General features: G+C 41.6%; 1 protein-coding gene across 4 annotated transcripts in view; it reads right to left on the bottom strand.

Moving 5' to 3' along the window:
* Positions 1-1,064: 1,064 nt before the first annotated feature.
* The window catches only part of SLC35D1 (solute carrier family 35 member D1), a 64,553-nt gene continuing 42,618 nt past the window's right edge, over positions 1,065-22,999 (bottom strand). Inside the window, exons 12-13 of one of the 4 annotated variants that reach the window (XM_067006242.1) lie at positions 6,615-6,739; positions 1,065-1,135 (exon numbers count right to left, since the gene is read on the bottom strand). In XM_067006242.1, the coding sequence (XP_066862343.1) occupies positions 1,089-1,135; positions 6,615-6,739 (172 nt within the window). In that variant the 3' untranslated portion in view covers positions 1,065-1,088. Of the gene's footprint in view, positions 1,136-5,876; positions 5,960-6,572; positions 6,740-9,395; positions 14,608-22,999 lie in introns of those variants that run through there. The other 3 variants (XM_067006248.1, XM_067006255.1, XM_059075706.2) reach the window with 3 other exon arrangements.

Raw genomic sequence — 22,999 nt, 5'->3', positions numbered from 1 at the left:
AAATCTCTCTCCCTAAAAATGACCTTCCTGTATCACATAAGTACCGATTATAAACTTTTTATCATAAAATCGACTCTGCTCTTTGATAATCAAGTTTATCCTTTGCAGAATCTTAAGGGTCATACCCCCCCCGTTATGGACTGATTTTATGTATTTAAATATCTGCATCAATCTCTTGTCTTCTAATACCAATTTTCTATAACCTTATTTCTTATTTACCCTTAGTATTGTGCTGTTATCTTTGACATCCGTATGTGTGTTTTTCCTTTTCTAAACATGATTGTTTTTTATCTTGTTTTTATACTAGCTTCTGTGACTTATTTAGGATACATAATATACAGTTGACTAAACAGGTTTGAACTTCATGGGTCCATTTATATGCAGATTTTTCAGTAGTAAATACTACAGCACTACATGAGCCATGGTTGGTTGAATCCGTGGACGTGGGACACTGGATGGGAGAGGAATTGTATACGGAGGGCAGACTGTTAATTATATGGGGATTTTCAACTGCGTGGAGGGTCGGCGCCCCAGCCCCTGCATTGTCCAGAGGTCAGCTGTACTTAAAATGTCATTTTGCTTGTTCTAAGAAGTAAACTCGAATGTACTTTTAAAGTCTACTTATTCTGTGAAGAACATTGAGGAATTGCCATATAAACTGGACTTGAATTCTAATTCTCAACCGTCAGTGTGACAAGTTTTCATCATGTTTCCATATACAGTAAGTATTCAACAGATATTTGGGCCTGTACTTATGCAAGCTACTATGCTTGGCTTATGGCTTCAGAGGTGTGGCATGTCCTCTTCAAGAAGGCATTAGGTAAGTGCAACAGTAGAAGTGCATGCTGATTACAAGGAGGGCACAAGGAGAGGAAGAGTACGCACCATCTCAGGGAAATGAAGAATTAATGACTCAATGGCCTATAATTCTAGCTAAATAAGATTTTCCTCAAACTTAATATATTTGTTAGAAATTAAGCAACATAAAATAAATGTACGAGTTCCGTAAGAAAGCATTTATTTTTACCATTTCTTGCAGGGCTGATCACAACAGCTGTGGATTGTGCAGGACTCACCCCTTTTGTCATTCACTGTCCAGGGAGCACTGCTGTAAAGTGGGGAGGCTCCTGATTTCCTAAAGAAAGAGGAGAGGTGAGGCCTAATCTAAATTTGGCCTGATTATAACAATTTCACTTTTTGCTATTATCATCATTAACATGAATGGCTGAGTGAATGTAGAGCTGGTTAAATGTGTCTTTGCACACCAACTAGAACGTGTTTGCCGAGTGAGTTCAGGTAGGTTCTAAAATGAATGGTTTTGCTCTTTCTCTCCAAAAGACAATGGACTTTGAATTAATGTGAGGAATATACACTTAAGCTTTTTAAGCAGAAAAAGATCTGGACCCTGAGTTAGGGTGGTTTCTTTCAGAACTGAAAGAAATGAAGTAGAGAACGGCATCAGAGCCATTTTAAATTCCTGACCAGAAGATCTGGGTTGAGGGAAAGAACTCGCCCTTAGTCTACCCTTGTCACCAGTTGTGCTTTAGCTGAGTGAACATGAGAAACCAGCTCTGGCTAGGAGCTACTGTGGTGCCAGTCATTCTGAGTCTGAATACTCCATTTAATCCCCTGTGAACACATATTTGTAGATGGTGGAAATTGTGGTGGTTCTGAGCTTTCAAACAGCCTGAATTCCCGCCTCCATGAACTGCTTTGCCATGTGGCCTTGTTACTGCATTGCTGTCTGCATCTGCCTCCACTGTTTAGCAGACAGGCAGTTGCATTTCAAAAACATAAACACAATTGGGCTGTGTCTACAAATCTCCTAAGTGGCTAATGCTAATATTCGGCCAAAAAGGATGAAACAGCTCATTTAGCTCTCTCATCTGCCACAATCTGTGTCATACCTTTAAGTGAAAAGAGCAGGATGACCCCAATTTTGTTAAAGGGATATATTTCATGCATATGTATAGTTAGGAAAAACAATGAAGGCCATATGCCAAAGATGTTAGTTATTTCTAGGTAGATTTACACTGGTCTGGCTCTTACTAAAGACTTAAGTCTTCTACGTAGCACTAGTCACAGGGGCCATTTTGGTTTTGCAGGATTGTCACCCCCTTGTGATCGTAAGCCTCATGAGAGGAAGGGTCATGTCTGTTTTCTGACTACACTCTCAGAAGACTGACCCACTCGATTTCCTTATCTCTGATTATACCTCTATTTCAACCAAGGGATAGTCTAAAATATGCACAGTTGACCCTTAACACAGATTTGAACTGTGTTGGGTCCTCTTATACGTGGGTATCTTTTTCCAATAAATATAGTACCTGTATTTTCATTTTACAGATCTTGAAGTGTGGGGGAAGGTTAGTGTTTGGAGATCACAATATGTGGAATCAAAAGAATTAGGGTTTGAGTCCTGATTCTATCCAAACTCTCAGCTTCCTACCCTTGGGTGAGTCATTTACTAATTCCTTTGTTTTGGAGGCAGAAATAGCAGTACTTGGGATTTTTGACTGCACAGGACTGGGGTAGGCACCCCTAACACTCCCACTATTCAAGGGTCAACTGTACTTTATTCAGAATCCTCCTATTCAAACAGCCTTTTCTATACCATGCCACCTCTTTACATCCCACTTATCTAAATTCAGCCATATTTCAAGATTTCTCCTCTTGATTTGGCCACTACTTTTGTCATACATACTGTGCTAAATAAACAGCTGAACTGCCCATCTGTAGAATAAGCATGATACCCACAGTGCCAGTATCACAGGGATTATAAAACCACACATTTTTTTTATCCCCAGAAAGTACTAGATAAAGACCTAGTAGTAGCACAGGTCTATAATCCCCTACCCCAAATCCCCATAGCCAGAATTTTTCAGATTTTAGGAAGGTAATACATCTGTTCTATAAAAGATCCATGGCAGGGTAAAGAACCTATGGTAAAAACACTTACGTCCACAATAAAATGTATTCGTATTCATACAAATTTCAGGTCAAATACTGCTGCCAAATGAGTTTGCCAACAAACTCAAGAAAAAACTTGGTTTTCAGAGCAATGTGAATTTCAGAATTACAAGCTTGCAGTAGCCTTCAAATTTGGTAGCAGTCACTTGGCAGTTGATTCCAATTTCCTTTACTTTTTTATGTAACTGGCAAAGAGGAAGGTAAACAGGAAGCCAAAAGTAAAATAGCAGGGTGTGCTTTGCTAGGTACAGCAGCTACAACAGAACCCTGTACACTGGTCCTTCTGCAGAGCCCAGAAGTCTGTACATGAAGCAGCAAGTGGGTGAGGGGAACCTGCCAGAGCCCAGATGTAACCCTTCTGGAACCTCCCACTCAGTCCTCTGATTTTATAGAAGGGAAAACCTAAGGCCCAAAATGGAGAAATGACTTGTCCAAAGTTCAACAGCCTTAGACTGAGCTGCTTAGACAAGATCAGATCCCTCTGTCTCTCTCTTTCATGACACTCTAGGGCCATGGGCTCAACCCTAGGCCAATCAGTCCCTATGGCCAGGGAAGTGAATACTATTAGCCATCCTTTAGCCAGCTCATAAGGTGGGAGCTCCTTTTGGATTCATTTGTCTAGGACAGTTGGGGAAGAGCCATTCCCTCAAAAGGAGTATGTGCCGATCACAGACGAAGGGTCATCAGGCAGCTAAAACAAGCCTATTGCAAATAATAACATGTACCATTATTGAGTGATTGCCGTTACATGCACTGGGCTAAACACTCATAAACCAATCTCACAACGATATTTCCCCCAACTTACAAATGGGGAAACTAAGCCACCTTGAGAAGTTGAAAGACTTAACCTTTCCAATCATTTGGATTTTGTTCACTTTGTTTTTCCAAGTTAGATCTTTGCGTTCAGGGAAGATGTGTGTTCTGGGGTAAAAAGCAGATGTTGCTTGCAAACAGCATTTTCTCCTAGCCTGTTTCTCACAAGTCAGTTTTGAAAAGGAGAAAGTCCCCAAATTGAAAAGATGGTCGGTAGGCTCTGGGAAAAGCTGGAATGCAAATCTTGTTGAGTAAGACATCAAAGGAATGGCTGCATGGGGTGGACAGGCTGCACTCATGGCACTGGAACTTCCAGGAGGAGAAAATATCACCGTGCCGAAGTCTGGAATCTGTGGTGCCACCTGCCTTCAAAGGACACCTTAGAGTTAGTCATTAAGATGAGTTCAGCAGTGACCACGAGGGGCTGAAAACAAGAATGTCCCCCTTCTATATTCTAGGCACCAGATGACTCTCCCGTCAATCTTGTCTAACCTTAGAGAAGGACTGAGATTGAATATCCTGCCAAGTGGCAAGATGGGGACTCATGTAATTTGATTTAAAAGAATAATTTGACATTTCCCCCACACGCAAACATTACACCGTACTGTAGCTCCAAGAACTCAGAGCCAAAGGTAGGCCTTACAGGAAGGCAAATTTATATTCTGTAAAGCAAAGAATTTCTCACAATTACCACTGTCCAACAATGGGACCTTCCTGTGCCTGTTTCCTCACCTCTAAAATAAACTTAATAATAGGACTTCTATTAAAGGACAGGTTAGAGGATTCAAATGTACTTATATGTAAGGTGCCAAGAAGAAATGCCTCCCTAGCATGTAGCAAATGCTCAGTAAACTTTTTACTGTGGGTAGCGGATGTACTCTGTTCCCATGGCTACACTTCAAATTTACCTTTTCGGAAAACACTTGGAAACCTAAGATAAATACCTTAAAAATGTTCATGTTTGGTCTCCTGAAGACATTAGATTTCGGCCAAAAAAAAAAAAAATTCACCACAGTTTTACTTATAAACAAAAAAATAGAAACAGATTTCATCATCACCTATTAATTCTACCTCCTAAAATAACTCAAATCCTGCTTCTCTGCCATGCTTTCCCAACCACGTTAGGACCCCATCATTTCTCACCAGGACTGTGCATCCTTCCCTACCTGATGTACTTACCTGTACAGTCCCACCCTTCTCTGACCACCACCTGACAGTAATCTGCACAGCAACCTCAGAGATCTTGTTATAGTGCAAATCTGATCTATAGCAGTTCCTTGATTTAGGCACAGTGGTAGCCAGTGGGCCAAACCTGGCTGGCAGATTTGTTTGAATTCAAATGCCTTTAAGCAAGTAGGTACCATAAGCCCTACCACTCACTGTCGTATGTATTGATTGCATTCTTTCAGATTCACACCACTTTCCTGCCTGGGCCCTGTTAGATTTGAATTTGTCAGTCTACAGTATACAATCCAAATACTGTAGCTGGCATAATCTTTCTGAAATGAAGAAGAGGCTATGTTTCTGCCTTGCTGTGCTCAAAAAATGTAGCTATTAATTGGCTACTCTTAGTCTAGAGGTATTCAAGTCAGGAAATACTGTGTCCCTACAACGTTACCCAGCACTCTTCTATGTGCCGGGGACACAACAGCAAACCAAACAGACCAACATCTCTGCTTTCATTAAGCTTAAATTGATGAGAGGAGACAAGTGCTGTGGAGATAATGCATGGAAGGGGACAGGGAGTATGGTGGGGTACCATTTCAGATCAGCTGGCCAAGGAAGGCCCACAGAGATGGGGGCATGTGCTGTAAAGACATGGGGGGGGGGTGGAATGCATTCCAGACAGAAACAGATACAGTGGCCCTGGAATGCTGGGGGCCTGTCCCTCCAATAGCTTCTCGGTTGAATCCTAGCTGTCCCCCAAGAATCAGCTCAAATGCTGTTTCTCCCAAGAAATTTTTCCTACCATTCCCAGGTAGAATGGCATTCTTCCTCCCATAGATTCTTACATATAGCTCAGATAATTTCATGATTCTGTCATCATGTGTAGATATTGGCCTCAAAAATATCCACTGAAAAAAATAAGTTACCTGAAGGATAAGCAGACATGATGAGGCGCTCTGGTGAAACTCTCCTACTGCATTCTCCTAACGCAGGAATGTTATCTGGAATTCTTTGGAAAAAAGGTTTGGGAATCAAAGTCCAGATTTCAGTTGATCAGCTGAGGGACAAATCCCTCAGCCTTATTTAAGCCACCATTTGTACAACGATATTGTCCCATGAAAACGCATGATAGAGGCCTAACTCTGTAAAAGCATGTAGTAAGCATAAATAAGTCAATCATAGTGCTTTTCTCCTTGGAAGGCAAATTGCTTTCCATCATAGATTCCCCCAGTGGTAGCTGTGGCCACAAGAGGGCACCATCAGCACAACTGAAAAGCATGGCTGCTTTGGCTTCTCAGGCTCAACCAGCCACCAGCTCCTGTCAGCTTTAAGTCCACTGTGTGTGAACTCTGAATGAAGAATGCCAACTGATAGGCATATGGTGGTGATGAGCTTGGTACCACCAAGTATATTACAAGCAGACGAGGAGAAACAAGAATCTAGTGCGGTGGGGAAGAGCAAAGACTGATCAGGATTGGACCGTGGGTTCCACAACCACAGTGCACGGCTGTACCTCCCTCAGCTTCACCTGTAAAAAACAAGGTCGTGCCAGGCCTCTGCTAGAGGCTGTGCGCTGGCCTCAGTGAGCTCGACGGATGGATGAACAAACAGATGTGGTGAGAGTTGCAGAGAAGAAGTCCTGGGGGCACGTGGTCACCGCTTACCTGCTGTGGATACACCAAGTCCCCAGCTCTGCGCTCTGCTCCTCTGGACAGTGCTTCTTTGCTGCTCCCCAGTAACTGACGGCCCTGTGTGCGGAAGCCAAGCGAGACGATAAACCAGCAAGGGGCTGCGTGAAAGAGCATATATCTCACAAATCAGAAAGAAAAAAACTCAAAGATGATATTTAAAAGTTGATTAAAACACATGCCTTAAGGACAGTCTCTTCAACAACTGGTGCCAGAAAAGCTGGATATTCACATGGAAAAAAAAAAAAAAAATAGGGCTTCCCTGGTGGCGCAGTGGTTGAGAATCCGCCTGCCGATGCAGGGGATACGGGTTCGTGCCCCGGTCCGGGAAGATCCCACATGCCGCGGAGCGGCTGGGCCCGTGAGCCATGGCCGCTGAGCCTGCGCGTCCGGAGCCTGTGCCCCGCAACGGGAGAGGCCACAACAGTGAGAGGCCCGCGTAACACACACACACACACACAAAAAAAAAAAAAATAGATGGACTCTTACCTTGAACCATACACAAAAACTAACTAAAAACAGATCCAAGACTTAAAATTATAAAACTCTTAGAAGAAAATGTAGATGAAAGCCTTCATGACAATGGATTTGGCAGTTATCTCTTGGATATGACACCAAAAGCATAGTCAACAAAAGTAAAAATAGACAAATTGCACTACATCAAAATTTAAAACTACATCAAAGGACACCAGTCAACAAGAATCAAAAGGCAGCCTCCAGAATGGAAGAAAATATTTGCAGATAATATATTTGATAAGGGGTTAAAATTCAGGATATTTATGAAGAAATGCCTAAAATTCAAAAATAAAAAAATCCAATTTAAAAAAAGTGGACTTGAATAGACATTTCTCCAAAGAAAGTATATTAAGTGGCCAACGAATATATGAAAAAAAAGCTCATTAATCATTAGGAAAATACAAGTCACAGTAACATATCACCTCACACCCAGTAGGATGGCTACCATCAATAAAACAGAAAATAAAATGTGTTGAAATTGGAACCCTTGTGCACTATTGGTGGGAATGTAAAATAGCACAGCCACAATGGACAACAGTATGGCAACTCCTCAAAAAATTAAAAATAGAATTATTATATGACCTAGCAACTCCAAAACAGTATCAAAAGCATATTCGCACACCCACTCCTATAGATTTTGTCCCATCCCCCTCCCCCAATTTATATGTTGAAACCCCGATCCCCAATAAGACGGTATTTGGAGATGGGGGCCTTTGGGAGGTAATTAGGTGATGAAGGTGGAGACCCTCAGGATTAGAGCACTTTTAAGGAAAATCAAAACAGCTTGCTTCCTCTCTGCTCTCCACCATGTGAGGATATGAGAAGATGGACATCTGCAAACCAGGAGGTGGGCTCTTGCCAGATGCCAGATCTGCTGGTATTTTGATCTTGGACATCCCAGCCTCAGAACTGTGAGAAAAAAATGTTTGTTGTTTACCCAGTCTATGGCAGTTTGTTAGAGCAACCCAAAGTGACAGCTTGGCTTGTTTGGCAGTATTATTCAGAATAGCCACAAGGTGGAAGAAACCAGTGTTGGTCAGTGAATGAACGGATAAACAAAAGATGGTATATACATACAATGGAAAATTATTCAGCCTCAAAAAAAATTCTGACACGTGCTACAACACAGATGAACCTCAAGGACATTAAGTGAAATAAGACAATCACAAAATGACAAATACTGTATGATTTCACTAATATGAGTTATCTTGTGTAGTCAAATTCAGAGAGACAAAGTAGAATGGTAGCTGCCAGGGACTAGAGGGAAGGGGGAAATGGAGAGCTCTTTAACGGGTATGGATTTCAGTTTTACAAGATGAAAAAGTTCTGGAGACTGATTGCACAACAATGTGAATATACATAATACAACTGAATTGTACACTTCAAAAGTATTAGGATAGTAAATTTTATGTTATGTTTTACCACTTTTTTTTTAATGCCTTAATATACTTCTACCTCTGTTGAGTGTGCCAGTACCAAAAAAATGCTTCCTGATGAGCATGTTTAATTTTGGGGTTATTTCCTAATAAAGCTACCCAGAGTCTTAAACACGATTAAGCAGATGAAATATTTTAAAAGCAGCGAGGTTATCAGCATTTTTTTCCTTTCAGCTTACCACAAGTACACCAAAGACACTGGATATTCTGGTCATATGTGCTATTCATGCAAAGCATTGAATGGTTATAAAGGAAAAACTGCCCCTGGGTCTTCTTCTCAATGCTCTCCTCACAGTATTTCTGGTCACCAAATGTGTGTTTTTTTCCCTACCAAGCCAGTCTGCTACACAGGTTGTGTGCACTGTAATTCACTTCTGACACCATGTACCCGGAGTTAGCATCAGATCCTGCAGGCTAAGGGCTCAGTCTCACAAGACTGTTCCCCAACCCATTTCCAACACAAATCACAAATCCAGATTGTCACCTGTGCTTCTGAACAAACAGCGATATATCACACCCTCTCCTCACACTGGATTAATCTGTTACAGTGGCTCACAGAACTCAGGAAACCAATTTACTTACTAAACTACCAGTTTATTACAAAAGGATACAAATCAGGAAGAGCAGATGGAAGAGGTGCAGGGGGCAAGGCGCGCGGGGAGGGGTGCCGGGATTGCACGCCCCCTCCAGAAGCCTCCTCATCCCAGCACTTACGCATGTTCGATAATCTGCAAGCTGTCCAGATGATTATTATTTTCATGTAGGCTTCATTATGTTGACATGATTGACTACATAACTGGCCGTTAGTGATTGATTTAACCTCCTGCCCCTCCTCCGTCCACTTGGAGGGGGCGGGTTGTGTGGAGGTTCAAAGTTCCGATATAAATCATTCAGTTGGTTCCCCGGGCAATCAGCTCCCAGCCTTAGGGAGTTTCCAAAAGTCACCTGATTAACGTAAACTCAGGTATGGCTGAAAGATGCTAAGGAAAGACACCCATTTCACTGTTATGGCTCTGGAGCTATTTCAGGAACTGGAAACAATACTAAATACTGTAACAAAAGATGTTCCTATAGCTCTTGTAGAAAATTAGAAGGGTTTTAGGAGCTGTGTGCCAGGAACGGGGACAAAGACCAAATGTATATTTATTATAAATCATAATATCACAATGGCAAACAGTATTTTCTCTATTACTGGGTCTCAGTTAACTAACTTGGATGCCATCCTCTTAAATTCAGGCATACGTATGGCTCTTGACTGTCTTTGTAGGCACTTAGAAAGAAATTTTAATACATGTGTTGAAGAAAAAGTATTTATTTGACACCTTTACAAAAATATTTAGGCACATAATTTTCATATTATGTCACCTGATTTACATATCTCAATCCTCAGTACCTTTTAAAAACACTAAAATGGTCATTTGGTTAAATAGAATCTGTCTTGAAAAAATACTGTGATAGGCCAACATTTGTAGACAAACTCAGTTGATCATCAGCATGAGAAAGAAACACTTATGAACAAAATAATCTCTAAAAACATTTCTGTGAGACAAAAACTCTAAGCAGATTTCTTTTTAAAAAGTATTTTCAAAAAAGCAAGCTTAAAAAAAAACCCACCATAGAATACCTCCTCATACCATGATGAAGTGGCATCCTAACAGTAAGAACTAGAAGGTAGGTTTAGAAAACAGCAATGGTGCCAGAGGTTCACAAATACCAACTGACAAAAGCCTGCACACAGAGACAGCGTGAAGTTGATGCATTTAACTCGGAGAAAGGAAGAAGGAACATCTGACCTATACAGGCGCCACCTTTAAGGTGACAAACTGGGGAAGTTTTAACGGAATCACCATTCTGAAGTGTAATTATCTTCCTCTAAGGTCGAAAATAATTTTTCTTTTTTTTTAAATTTACCAAAATACGAAAGTAATCTCTCATTTTTTTAAAACAGATGGATTCACCTGCATCACATAATATCCACAATTATATCTAGTAGGTATTTAATAAAAGACGGCCGTGAGCAGAAACCATTCTTTAGCCGTGAGCAGAAACTGTTCTTTAAAACTAAGCATTCTAGAGGCAACGAAGTATAGGGTCACATTTTAAAAGAAATACACTGCCCAGCCTCTAGCATTTAAGGAGCACAAATTAAGAATCTTAATCTTTGCCTATAGTCTTACCATGAAATAATGACAATAACAACATGTGCTGAGTGCCTAATATGTAGGAGGCATTGTGCTGAGTAGTTTGCATCTGTTATCTCATTTATTCTGAATATTTTTTTCCCCTCAGGGAGGGAAAAAAAATCAATGACAGCCTTGTTCATAAGGAGGACCAGTAGTACATAGCTACAGGTGTGAGGAAGCAAGAATACATGCAGGACAGGGAGGAGGGACCCAGGCTATTCACAGAATTCTAATGGCCTGGCACGCATCTCAGAGCTGCGGGACTAGCAGGAGTTATAACTCCTCTTAGATTAAAAAAGTGCTTCATTCAGCTCTGTGGGTGGGACACCCCTGATCAGTGGTGCTGACAATTGTGCAGGCAGCTTTTACTCATAAATCACTGACTCCTTTCATCTGCTTCTTTCTCTCAATCAGGGTCTGGCTAAAGAACTACACATTCCTTGAGAACAAGAACCCTGCCCTCTTCATCTCAAATGCCCCAGAGCTTAGCATAATGCCTGGAAAAAAAACAGTCAATCTTTGCTCACTGAATGACGCCATAATAATGAAAGCAAAGGCAGGCCCTCCCAAAATCCTGGGTTCCATCCCAAACCACGAAGATCCTACATCAGCGTTACTGATGTGAACTTACCATGCATTCCTGATACACTAGGACTACAAAAAACAAACTTGCAAACATACTTTTCTTTCTTAACCTGCGTGCAAGTTGGATCCTACAAATGACTGACTCATACAGTCAACTGCCATATAAGGGTATTAAAAATCACCTGACATGTTAGCAATGTGTAGCCTGGCCAACCAGGGTTATTCAAATCAATGTGGCACTGCCTGAAAAACAGACTGGCCAAAGACAACATCACTGTCATTGACTCAAGAAGAGGAGCCACTAGGCACTAATGTGTTTTCAAAATTCTCACCACAGCTCATCTGTCTCAAAGGGCAAATTTAAGCATTTAACTCTATACTGTCTCTCTTTCTTCCGAGAGGTAGTTAACAGGTCAAAGAACTTTTGCCGTATAAGATGCTGGAATACCAGGTAAACCTCTTTGTGTGTGCCATAACCAAGCCTGCACGTAATTGAAAACAAACTTCAAAAATGGTTGGCCAGTCTATTCAATCTCCAACTTCCCCAGGCTTCTTTCTCTTATCTTGAAATGTTGGTGGCAGTTGAAGGGGGCATCCAGCAATCAACATGGATAGAGCAGAAGCTGTAAACTACTGCTTCTAGTCATCCAGAAAGTTCAGCATAGGCCAGGAGCCCTGAGGTCATGTACATCTAGTGAAGTTGTAACTATCCATGATTTCCTCAAATAAACCTGGAGAGATGACAGATCTTCAAGGGAACCTGATCCCCAAGAAGCAGTTCAACCCCTGGTGGGGTTTTAGTCCAACACCTCTAAATGCACACAAACTATTTCTAACATCAAAGTTCCCTCCTCCATGTGGCTGACAGAAGAAGGAACAGAACTGCTAAAATTAGCTCCCACAACTTCCCACTGTCTCCAGTGGCAAAACCAGGCAGTGGCAGCAAGATTCACAGCCAGAAGTGCGTGTCAACCGAGGCCAGCCTGGAAGTGAGACAGAAGCTCAGGCATGTAGACTGACCCATCATTCTCCCTGATTCGCAAAGCCTATTCCTCTCTGACTCCAAATTCAATCAACAGATTGCCTCCCTGAAAGAGCTCAAGCTAGCTTAGCTGGCAGCCCCATTTCCTCACTCCCTCAGAGGAGAAGGGAGGTTATCATTGGCAGCGTGGTTCAGTGGAAAACACAGGAGTTGTGACTTACTAGCAAGTTACCTAACTTTCTCTGAGTCTTGTTTTCTTATCAATAAAACAGGGACAATAAGATACCTTGCACAAGATAATATCCTATTCTCCCACTTAAATTTTCTCAGCTCACATAATACTGGAAAAAAGTGAGCCTTAGGACCCCTTATCTGGTTGCGAGTTGGCCATGAGGCTAATCCTAGGGACCCAGCACCACGGGCCAGGCTTCGATAAAGACAAAATAAGGAAAAGATATGAATGTGAAATGACCTCAATATAATACTTCTTCAAAAGTAAAAAAAAAAATCAAAACCTTCCAGGTCCCCTGTTGAGGCACCAAAATACTAACTGTTTAGGTCAACAAAGGCCAGTAGATTGCAAACGTAATGAAATGGAAGGCAGACTGTACGCCAACACAAAGGTACCCAGCCTCTTACACAATGATTGCACAGTGGCCTGAGCAAACACTCATCTCCAAAGTATGGATGTCTCTAAGCCAAGTCACACTACTGTGTTTGAGTTAACAACTGACCCACCCAAAGAGGCAATTCAGGCATGCCCATCCACAGCTGCTCTCCAGGATGCAGCACTGGTCTTGAGAGAAGCAGGCATGCTCATCAAGTGACCAAGGGACGTGGGATGTAGGTGGGAGCGTCCAAAGGAAATAGGTATGCTTGTGCCATTGAAGCGGGAAGGAAGGTGATGGCTCTAACACTGACACTGCCAGAGACAGTCCAAGCCTCGACAATGTAGAAACATCTAACCAGCCTTTCTCCTCAAACCATACACTCAAAAATATAAGACGTAGTCATATTGATTCAAGGACGAGTAAAAAGAGTAGCAACCAAACCCAGAGGTGGGAAGCATGGGGAAACAGATGATGGTCACCTTCCCTGCATGCCATTCTCACTCAGAGAAGAAAGGCCGAGTTGCATGGTTTACAATTGCAGCTTTTCACATACATCTGACATACACTGTAGCATGTGGTTTTACATCGCCGTGGGGCTGGTAGACACGTGCTTCCAACCCTACTTACATATCTGCAGTTTCTGAGAGCTGAAAAAATTTCCATGACTTGTTCATAGTCAAAACGTCTTCTAAATAAATCAACAGAGCTAAGTTCTCTGTCTAACCCTCAGTCACTATAGCAGGAGTGGAGATCAAGGCAACTACCTCCAAAACATCCCTTTACCCCCAGCACTTAGCACAATGCCTGGCACACACTACATACTCAATACATTTTAGTTGAATGAATGAATCAGAGACAGACGAATAAATGAGGAAAAGGCCTACTTCCTCCGTCCCTTCATTACCCTCATCCCACACAACAAAGAGGGAATAGGATATTTTCAAGGAAAGCACTCTGTTCATCCCATGAGTTCTTAGGGAAGCCAACGTGGAAACCAATACACTTCAAAGCCGCACACATTTCTTTAGTGCCAAAGATGTCATCTTTGGCAAAAGCAGTGATGACATCCTTATGAAGAAAATGCAATTGTTAAGAAAGAAAATTCAAAGAAGAGAAGTTTAAGATCCTTGGCTGCATTTCCAGCAGAGGAAGGCTAAAGTGCCTCCAGACGTGGCAACGATGTGAATGATGAGGCTCCAGGTGGAGTGCTTCATATACGCAGCTCTCAGGGACACCTGGATATCAAACTATGGAATAAAATATTTTCAAAACAATGATGTTTCACTGTTGGCATAGAAGAAAAATAAATTAAAAAGCCCAGTACATTTTCCAGTCTGATATAAATTAATTCAAATGGCATATTTTAAAGAGTCAATTATAAGTTTCTCTCATAAAATTTTAAAAGGCAGCAATCAATCCTCAGATTGTACAAGTGCAAAGGAATGGTATTTTCTCCATAATCAAGACACCTCAGAATCTGTATAAGAATTGCCAGTGTTCCGAGTTGATCAAAAACTTGGGCCTATGTAGTTGATGCAATCCTCTGGTCATACTGCTCCTTTCCCCTTAATGTCCAGCTTGTTACTGGCCTCTGACTGTTTGCTCAGCTGCTCTTCAGAGAAAGTAATGTAGGAATATACCAGGCTCCCAGCAATGCTGCAAAATAGAAAACCACCATCAGAGAAGAAGGAAGGAATGGCAAATGTAAGGGAGACTGGTGTGAGCACTGGAGCTACCTTTACAAATCAACAGCACATAAAACTAAAACATACAGCATTTTCATCTACCAAACTAGAGACATTTCCCTCATCATGATATCATCCACTGCTGTTGATGCTTTGGGAAAATGAATGTTTGCACATACTTGCCATCAGGAGTGCCAATTTTATAAAGCTTTTCTGCATGACAATTTGTTGAAATAAAAACCTTAGAATTCTGCTTATCCTTTGACCTAGCAATCCATTTCATGGATGAATTGTATACATCTTCATAGACTTATTGACAAAGTATTTACCAAAAACTCTATAATTGCAGAAAATTAGCTAAAGGATAAATTTCCCACAACAGGGAATTATATAAATTCATACAATACTATGCATCCATTTAAATAATATAAAAGAAAAACTGGCAATGACAGTATTTTGTAATCTTACAAAATATTAAGTATTGTCCAACCCCATTTTATTTAAATGAACACGAATATGATAGAAAAATGTCTGAAAGGAACACAACAAGAATATTAACAATGGTTACATCTGGGGGCTTCCCTGGTGCTGCAGTGGTTGAGAATCCGCCTGCCAATGCAGGGGACACGGGTTCGAGCCCTGGTCTGGGAAGATCCCACACACCGCAGAGCAACTAAGCCTGTGCTCTAGAGCGCGTGAGCCACAAATACTGAGCCCAGGTGTCACAACTACTGAAGCCTGTGCGCCTAGAGCCTGTGCTCCGCAACGAGAAGCCACCGCAATGAGAAGCCTGCGGACCGCAACGAAGAGTAGCCCATGCTCTCTGTAACTAGAGAAAGCCGGCGCACAGCAACAAAGACCCAAAGCACCCCAAAATAAAGAAAATAATTTTATTTTTAAAAAATGGTTACATCTGGACGGTAAGGTTATAGGTGATTTCTATATGTATTTTGTGCATTTTCAAAAATAATCATTCAAGACAAAAAAATATTATTTTTAATAAGAGTAAAAAACATCCCAATAAGTAAGTAAACATGCAGACCCTGGGGAGATTCACAGAGTTGGTTTCTCTCCGACTAGAATCAAGTTCACAGTGGAGAACCTGTCATCTGAGCCCTCAGACTCTGAGCTGGTTGCTGCTACCTCTCACACTTGTCTACCACACCTAACGGCAGGAGGGTTCATTCTTTTGCGACAGTGATGATTCTCGTCTACTCTCACCTAGACTACATAGCCTCCTGCCCCAATCACTAAACTGAAAGCAAGCTGGAGGAGCTTAAAGAGCTGACATGCTAAACTGCCCTGAGCAGCTCTGCTGCCAAGCCTGCCACCTGTGACTCCTTAGGGTCTCCAGCTGGCAGCCTAGCCTACACTCTTTCGGATGTCTCCATCCTGGATTTGGCCCCCACCTTCTACCTGACCACCTGATTCATAAACTTGCTGCTTATTTGAAATTAGTTCTATTCTCCTCTGGACTTTGGCATCCCAGTCCCAGGAGGGTAAAAGCTGCATAGCTCCTGCAAATAAGGAAGCAAGATCAGGCATTCAGGGTACTAAATAATCAAATTGTGACCATTTATTAAAGTCTACTACATGCCAGGCATTTTACATACATCTCCTGCCACTATAATATCCCTTCAAGGTACTCATTTTAGGGATGAAGAAACTGAGTCCCAGAAGTCATAAGTTACCTTGCTCAGGGTCACAAAGCATCTTAATGATGGACCAGAATAAAACCCAAGTCTGTCTGATTTTCTCCACTGAATCGGCTTTTTCCCTATAGCCCCTACTCCACTTGATAGTGCAGGTATCTGTCTTTATTTTGTTCCCATCAGCCTATGAATTTCCCAACCCAAGGCTTTACTCTTAGCTCTACAGAGTGTCTTACACAGGCCTGGGCACTTTGTAGCAGCACAATTAAATAACTGCTGAATTGAATATCTGCTATGGCCCCATTCAAAGAAAGGAGCCTCATGAACCCATCCCTGGGCCAGTGTTCACAGAGCTTCATCTTTTCCTTCATCTGGTTGCTTTCTTCCTTTCAGAATTTGATTCGACTCTTCTGGAAACTTTTCTTATTTATCTAATGCATCAAGTAGATGATTTCCTTGGTAGCTGGGCTAGGACCCAAGGAGACAGACAGCTTACCATAGCCTTCCTGATCAAAGCTAAAACTTCTTTGAGGTTCACATGTACATCTACATGAATAGTCAATTTCCCTTTGCTTCCAACACCACAAAAAAAGTAGAAGGAATGCTCTTTCTTATTTTCATCCTATCCTCCTCTAGATCCCCTCTCCTATGACAACCTAAAACATAACAATGCTCTCTTTTATTTCTCCTGTCAAGACAATCTATTATGTTCATGTTAAGCTGATTTCACCTAAATAGAAATAATGGAGCAATCTAGAATAGAAGAAGACAAAGAACGTCCTGGAATTTACTCTGGACTTCCTCCTTATGGTGATCCTGGGACCCTATATCCCTAGCGTAGTCAGTGTGACAAAAAAACATGGACTCTGGAGTTAGGTGTTGGTTCAAATCTTGAATGTAACTGCTAGCTCTGTGTCCCTGGGCAAATTTGTTAATTTCTCTTGAGATTCTAGTTCTGTACTAAAAAGATAAGAATAATACTATCTACCTAGACTTGTTTGAAGAATAAATGAGGTAACACGTATAAAGAACCAAGCCCTAATCCTGGCAAACAGAGTAAGCCATCAGGAAATATTTATTCCCTTCTCCCCACTTCCATGTAAGCTCCAGTACTCACAGGCTAGAGGAGAGATGCATTGTTAACAAAAGGTAGAGTGGTATAATAAGGTATAACAAGAAGATTCCTGATGCAAGAAAAGGGCATCTTGTTACCACAGAGTTGTTTAAATAACCAGAGCAAAACCAAAACACAGAAACCATTATTCTTAACTCTGGAGATTAAAGAGTACAGACTGTTCAGGTTATCACAAGTTCCAACATGAGGCAATAATAAAAGGCTTTCATCTCATCTTTATTCCTTACTTGATCATTATCAAACATTTACATTTTCAGAAATGGCCTTTCCTGAATCACCTGAAAAAAAGTAAATATTCATCAACAAAGACACCATGTGCCAAAAAGCAGTGATGAGTTAATGCTTGGGGAAAGAATATAAATGGCTTCCTAGAAGCTTTGGGAATGTGGGGAAGCTGGAAGGAGATGAGGAGGACTGAGAAAAGAAAGGGAAAAACCCCAATTTTGGGGGAAAAGGTCTATATTTAAATTTTTATACATCACTATCAAATGATTCTGAATCAAAATCTTCTGCTACTTCAAAAAACTTCTCATTAATCTACTGGTTCTATAAATATTCACATTAAAGTTGACCTCTGATACTCTGGAATTGGTATTTATATATTCGACAATCCTAAATACAGATTTTTTAAATCTTAAGCAATTCTCCATCTGCCTAATATTCAGATCATAGTGTGGCGAGCATTGCCCTCTGAGGAAGGAGCCATTAAGACCATCATAAGCCTCAGGGACCGATTGTACTCTCCTTGGTATGCATCCTGGACTTTATGGTATGAACGTAAAAAAGGAGATGGCCTTTGGCCAAATCGCTCCAGGGACCTGCTCAGTTACTGGGAGTCCCTGGTTGTTCCCTAAAGCTAGGAAAAGCAACCTTGGAGGGGAAATTGGTGCCTTTGAGGGAGAAGCCGAGAAGCCAATCAACCAGCTGATGCCGATAAGGCGTGACTAAGACGAGAAGCCAATCAACCAGCTGATGCTGATAAGGCGTGACTAAGCAAATTCCCTGCTTTAGAGGTATATAGATGGCTATGCTTTGTTATTAAACTTGCCTTGCAACCATCAGTTGCTTGTGCCCTTCTGATCCCATACCTTGGTGCGTTCAGTTCCCTACCCCCTCTCGTCGATTGTTGCTGCACTTTGAGGACCCGCCGCGGATGGCGGCATCATAGTACTACCAATTATTAATTCACTGAGACTTGCTGTAGCAGACACAGCCAGGAAAGAAACAGAAGAAAGAGACAAAGCAACAGTGTCCTGCAGACAGGGGTCTAGTTGGAATACCACAAGGCTGGCTGGCAGGTGCTCGATAGTGCCACTTCACCTGCTCTGATCCACTCCCGATCTTCCAAAGATCAGGCAAGTACAACCTACCTCTCCGAGACCTACATAGCCATGGACATATTTACCAGCCTCATACAATTAGAAATCCACCCTACAAACATATCCTAAAAATGCCCTCCATGTAGCAGCTCCATGGCCACGGACAAGAGTCTAAAGGAACAACAGGCTGTCTCCATCTCCCCCTGAAGCTGACCTGCCTGTTCACAGGTGTAGCCAGGTAGCTCTGCCTCTTAGATTAGACCCTGCCTTCCATATTCCATGTGTAAAATATGTCAACCAATACCAAAACCTATGAACTAAGACAGTTTGACTTTTACTGCAATTTCCTAATATACACAAGTTCTGCCAAATAATTGAGGCAGGGCCTCTGAGTACATTTTTCCTACAGTGACCAGGGACACCCCATCTTCACTGCCCACACAGCAGCTGCTGGGGACCCTTTTCTCATCTTTCTCACCAGGCACATAAAGCAGAGCTATGTTGCCTCTTCATCTATCTTCCAGAGCTCCTATCTGAACAAAAGGAAACAGAGAGGTGACCCAGGGTTGACTAGAAAGCATTTAACTGTGGACTCTGTGACATTTGCAAAATTCTATAATGTAGGGCAAGTTACTCTCAGAACCTTAGTTTCCTCATCTGTGAAATGGTGATTAGAATACCACCCTTACAGGATTGATGTGAGAATTATATAATTTATTTATATAACAATGTTATATATAATTATATGTTAAATTATATAACTAAATTATAGACTTAATAGAACAACAGATCATTTTCAAAAGGTCAATCAGCACACAGCAGACATCCAATAGGGGTAAAAGTCAAAATGCTAAGGCATACCAGGGACTAATACTGCCAAAAAGCAAAAAGAAGAAAGGGGTTTTGGCAGTTGTTGCTTCTCCCCCATCTCTGTGGCTGCACACCAATTTATTCATCCAGAAAATCAAGGAGTCCTAAGTATTGTAAAACCTTCCTGGTTTTGGTCATCCCAATTAGGCCTTAACTGTATTACGAGTAAGCAAGACTTGACCTAACCTCTACCATCTGTAGTGTATTAGTAACTCCGAGTATTTTCCTAGCTGGGTATTCATCCTTCCCATTATGAGACATTCAAGGCACTCTGCACTTGGGCACCAACCTACTTCTCTAGCACAGTCAGCCCTCGGTACCTGCAGATGTAGAACCCACAGATACAGAGGGCTGACCATGGGACTTGAGCATCTGCAGATTTTGGCATCCACGGCAGGGCCTGGAACCAATCCCCTGGAAATACCAAGGGAAGCCTGTTTCACCCTTGTGAAATACGTCTTGCTCTAGCTGTACTGGAGTTCCTACCAGCACCTCCCCAGCCTCCACCCAACATCTGTCTTTCCTGCCCCACGCTTCTGCTCACGCAGTACTGCATGGCTGGAATACCCACCCGTCTCTTTCCCACCTCTCCAAATCCTACCCACTGGTCAAGTCCTGGCCTAAGTATCCTTTCCACTATGAAATCTCCCAAGCAACTCTGTGTGATTTTAGTTCCTGAGACCACCACAACCTTTATTACTGGTGCCAGTCTGGATAGATACTTTGTGACCTTTGAGTGATGACAGCTGTTGAAAGCTCTTTTGAGGGAATGTATTAAAAGGGCCTCAGCATTGCTATTATTAAAGCCATATAAATGCCTAATGTTATTATAAATGCTATGTGATTCCTACATAAATGAATGCCATTACTATTAATATAAACATTCCACACTTCCCCTCCTCCTTTGGTCTAATCTCATCACAGTAGCCAGGGTGGTCCTATTAAAACTAAATCAGATCATGTCACTCCTCTTCAAAATCCTCCAACTCTCTTCCTATCTCTTAATTAAAAGTTGTCCCTAATCTGTCCCCATCCCATTACCTCTATGGCCCCATCTCATTTCAGGCACTCCACTCCCACCTGCCACACTGGCCTCCTTGCTGGTTCTTGAACACACCAGGCACACTCCCACTTCAGGACCTTTCCACTTGCTCTTCCCTCAAGAAATCAGTATGACATCTTTGATACTAATCTCCAACTCGGGGGCTGAGTCCAAACTACTCAAGCATTTCCATCATTTTCTCCCCTACTTCTATTCCTTTTTCTTTTCTGCCTCTTTAAACACCTTAAAATGTGGGTAGAGGACTCCCATCAGAACTTTTAAAAAGATAATATATTTTATGTGTTTCATATACCGGGAAGAAGTTCCTTCAAATGTCATTAGTCTCCTGCAAAATAACTTTAGACCTAATGACCACATGACACAGTTTCACAGGACCTCCTCAGGGTGAATTGGAGAAGTTTAGTGGCAGAACTAGGATAGACAACTCCAGCTTAAAAACTGAGCACACGAAAATTGAGGTCATGAAAAGTGAACTATATATAAATAGCTAGCAGCAGTACCCATAACAAAACACACACTTTTTTGGGCTATATTCCATTTTGGTGCTCTTCTGTAAGGAATTATACTACAATCAAGGGCTAGCTAACCTCCCTACATCCTATTTAAAAGTCCAAGTTATTCCAGTGAGATGCCAGTTATTTAACTCTAAAAAGCCTGGTAACTGTTACAGCAGCAGCAACCAACTGATAATACAAAACATGTCCTCTCTCTCTCTCTCTAAATGAGAGAACTACTAAGTAAAGGAAAAGCTCATGTCCTTACTTCAGAAGAAGCCTAGAACCAGAAGAGAGTCTGCTAGGGTGGAATTATTCAGGAGAAGAAGTCTGGAACTAGGAAGCAACACACCTTTTAAGGCAACAGGCAAAGGAGTCCAAAATGAATGAATTGTAGATTCAGGCACTGGGCAGAGATAGCTAGACCAAAGTCCTCAGAACCTAACTCTGGAGCTAGACTCTGAGCTGCACCATGGCCCACCCCAAAGACTGCACAGACTCTAGTTCAGTGTCAGAAGCTACAGTAAAATGGGTTGTGTTACACAAAAGAAGGCTGACTTAAGAGTTATATAACCAGTATGATGACATATCCTGAAGGGATATGAAAATAAGTTCATTCGTCTATTCACTATTTACTAGACTGCAGTTAAGAAAATGTGGAAGGCAATCAAGGATTGAATATTTACCAGCTGGGTAGTATGTGGCAAGTCTCTCAGCCCCTCTATGAAATGGAATATTCACAGCATCTGTCACAGAGGGCTGTTTTAAAGATTAAGTATAGAGTACTTAGGGCAATGCCTAAGCATAAAAAATATTGTCTGTTATTTTGTTATTATTATTACTGGTTGGATGCCTATTATGGACCAGGAACTGATAAATACTGACACAAGTATAAATAAGACAAGTGATTTCTACCCTCAACTAGCTGAGACTCTAAGGTAACAATGGCTACATATGGTTTACTTAGGTTACATTACAACTAATCAGTCATCTACTGAATGATAATTCATTAAGGGGTGAGAACTTGGACTCTGGAGTCCAACCCATCTGGATTAAAATCCTTTAATAACTTATCAGCTATGTGACCTTGGCAGAGCTATGAGTGAATGCACCATGTCTCTCTGGAGCACGATGCCTAGCACACAGAAACAGGCTCAATGCATGTCTTCAGAATGCATTCCACTCAAACTTTCTAAGCCTCAGCCTCCTCATTTATAAAACAGTGATAATAAAAGAACTTCAAAAGAGTGTTATGAAGAATTAGGCAATTCAACAAAGAAAGGACAGTATTTTCAACAAAAGGTACTGGAACAATTGGATATCTGTATTAAAAGAACACATACACAGGAAAAAGAACCTTCATCCAGACCTCACACCACATGTAAAAATTATTACAAAATAGGCTATATACCTAACTATAAAACCTAAAACTGTAAAACTTCTAGGAGAAAATCTTTGTGACCTTGGGTTAGGCAAAGATTTCTTAGACACAACACTGAAAGCACAACCCATAAAAGAAAAAAACTGGTAAATTAAACTTCATCAAAAATTTTAAATTTTGCTCTTCAAAAGAGATTAAGGGGCTTCCCTGGTGGCGCAGTGGTTGAGAGTCCGCCTGGGGACGCAGTTTCATGCCCCGGTCCGGGAAGATCCCACATGCTGCGGAGCGGCTGGGCCCGTGAGCCATGGCCACTGAGCCTGCGCATCCGGAGCTTGTGCTCCGCAACGGAGAGGTCACGACAGAAAAGAGATTAAGAAAATGAAAAGCAAGCCATGACTGAGAAAAACTACTTGCAAATCACACATCTGATAAAGGACATGTATCCACAA

Source organism: Kogia breviceps, chromosome 1 (genome assembly GCF_026419965.1).
Source record: "Kogia breviceps isolate mKogBre1 chromosome 1, mKogBre1 haplotype 1, whole genome shotgun sequence".
NCBI classification, from domain to species: Eukaryota; Metazoa; Chordata; class Mammalia; order Artiodactyla; family Physeteridae; genus Kogia; species Kogia breviceps.
Note: the sequence above shows the minus strand (reverse complement) of the source record. Positions and strands in the feature narration are given on the sequence as shown.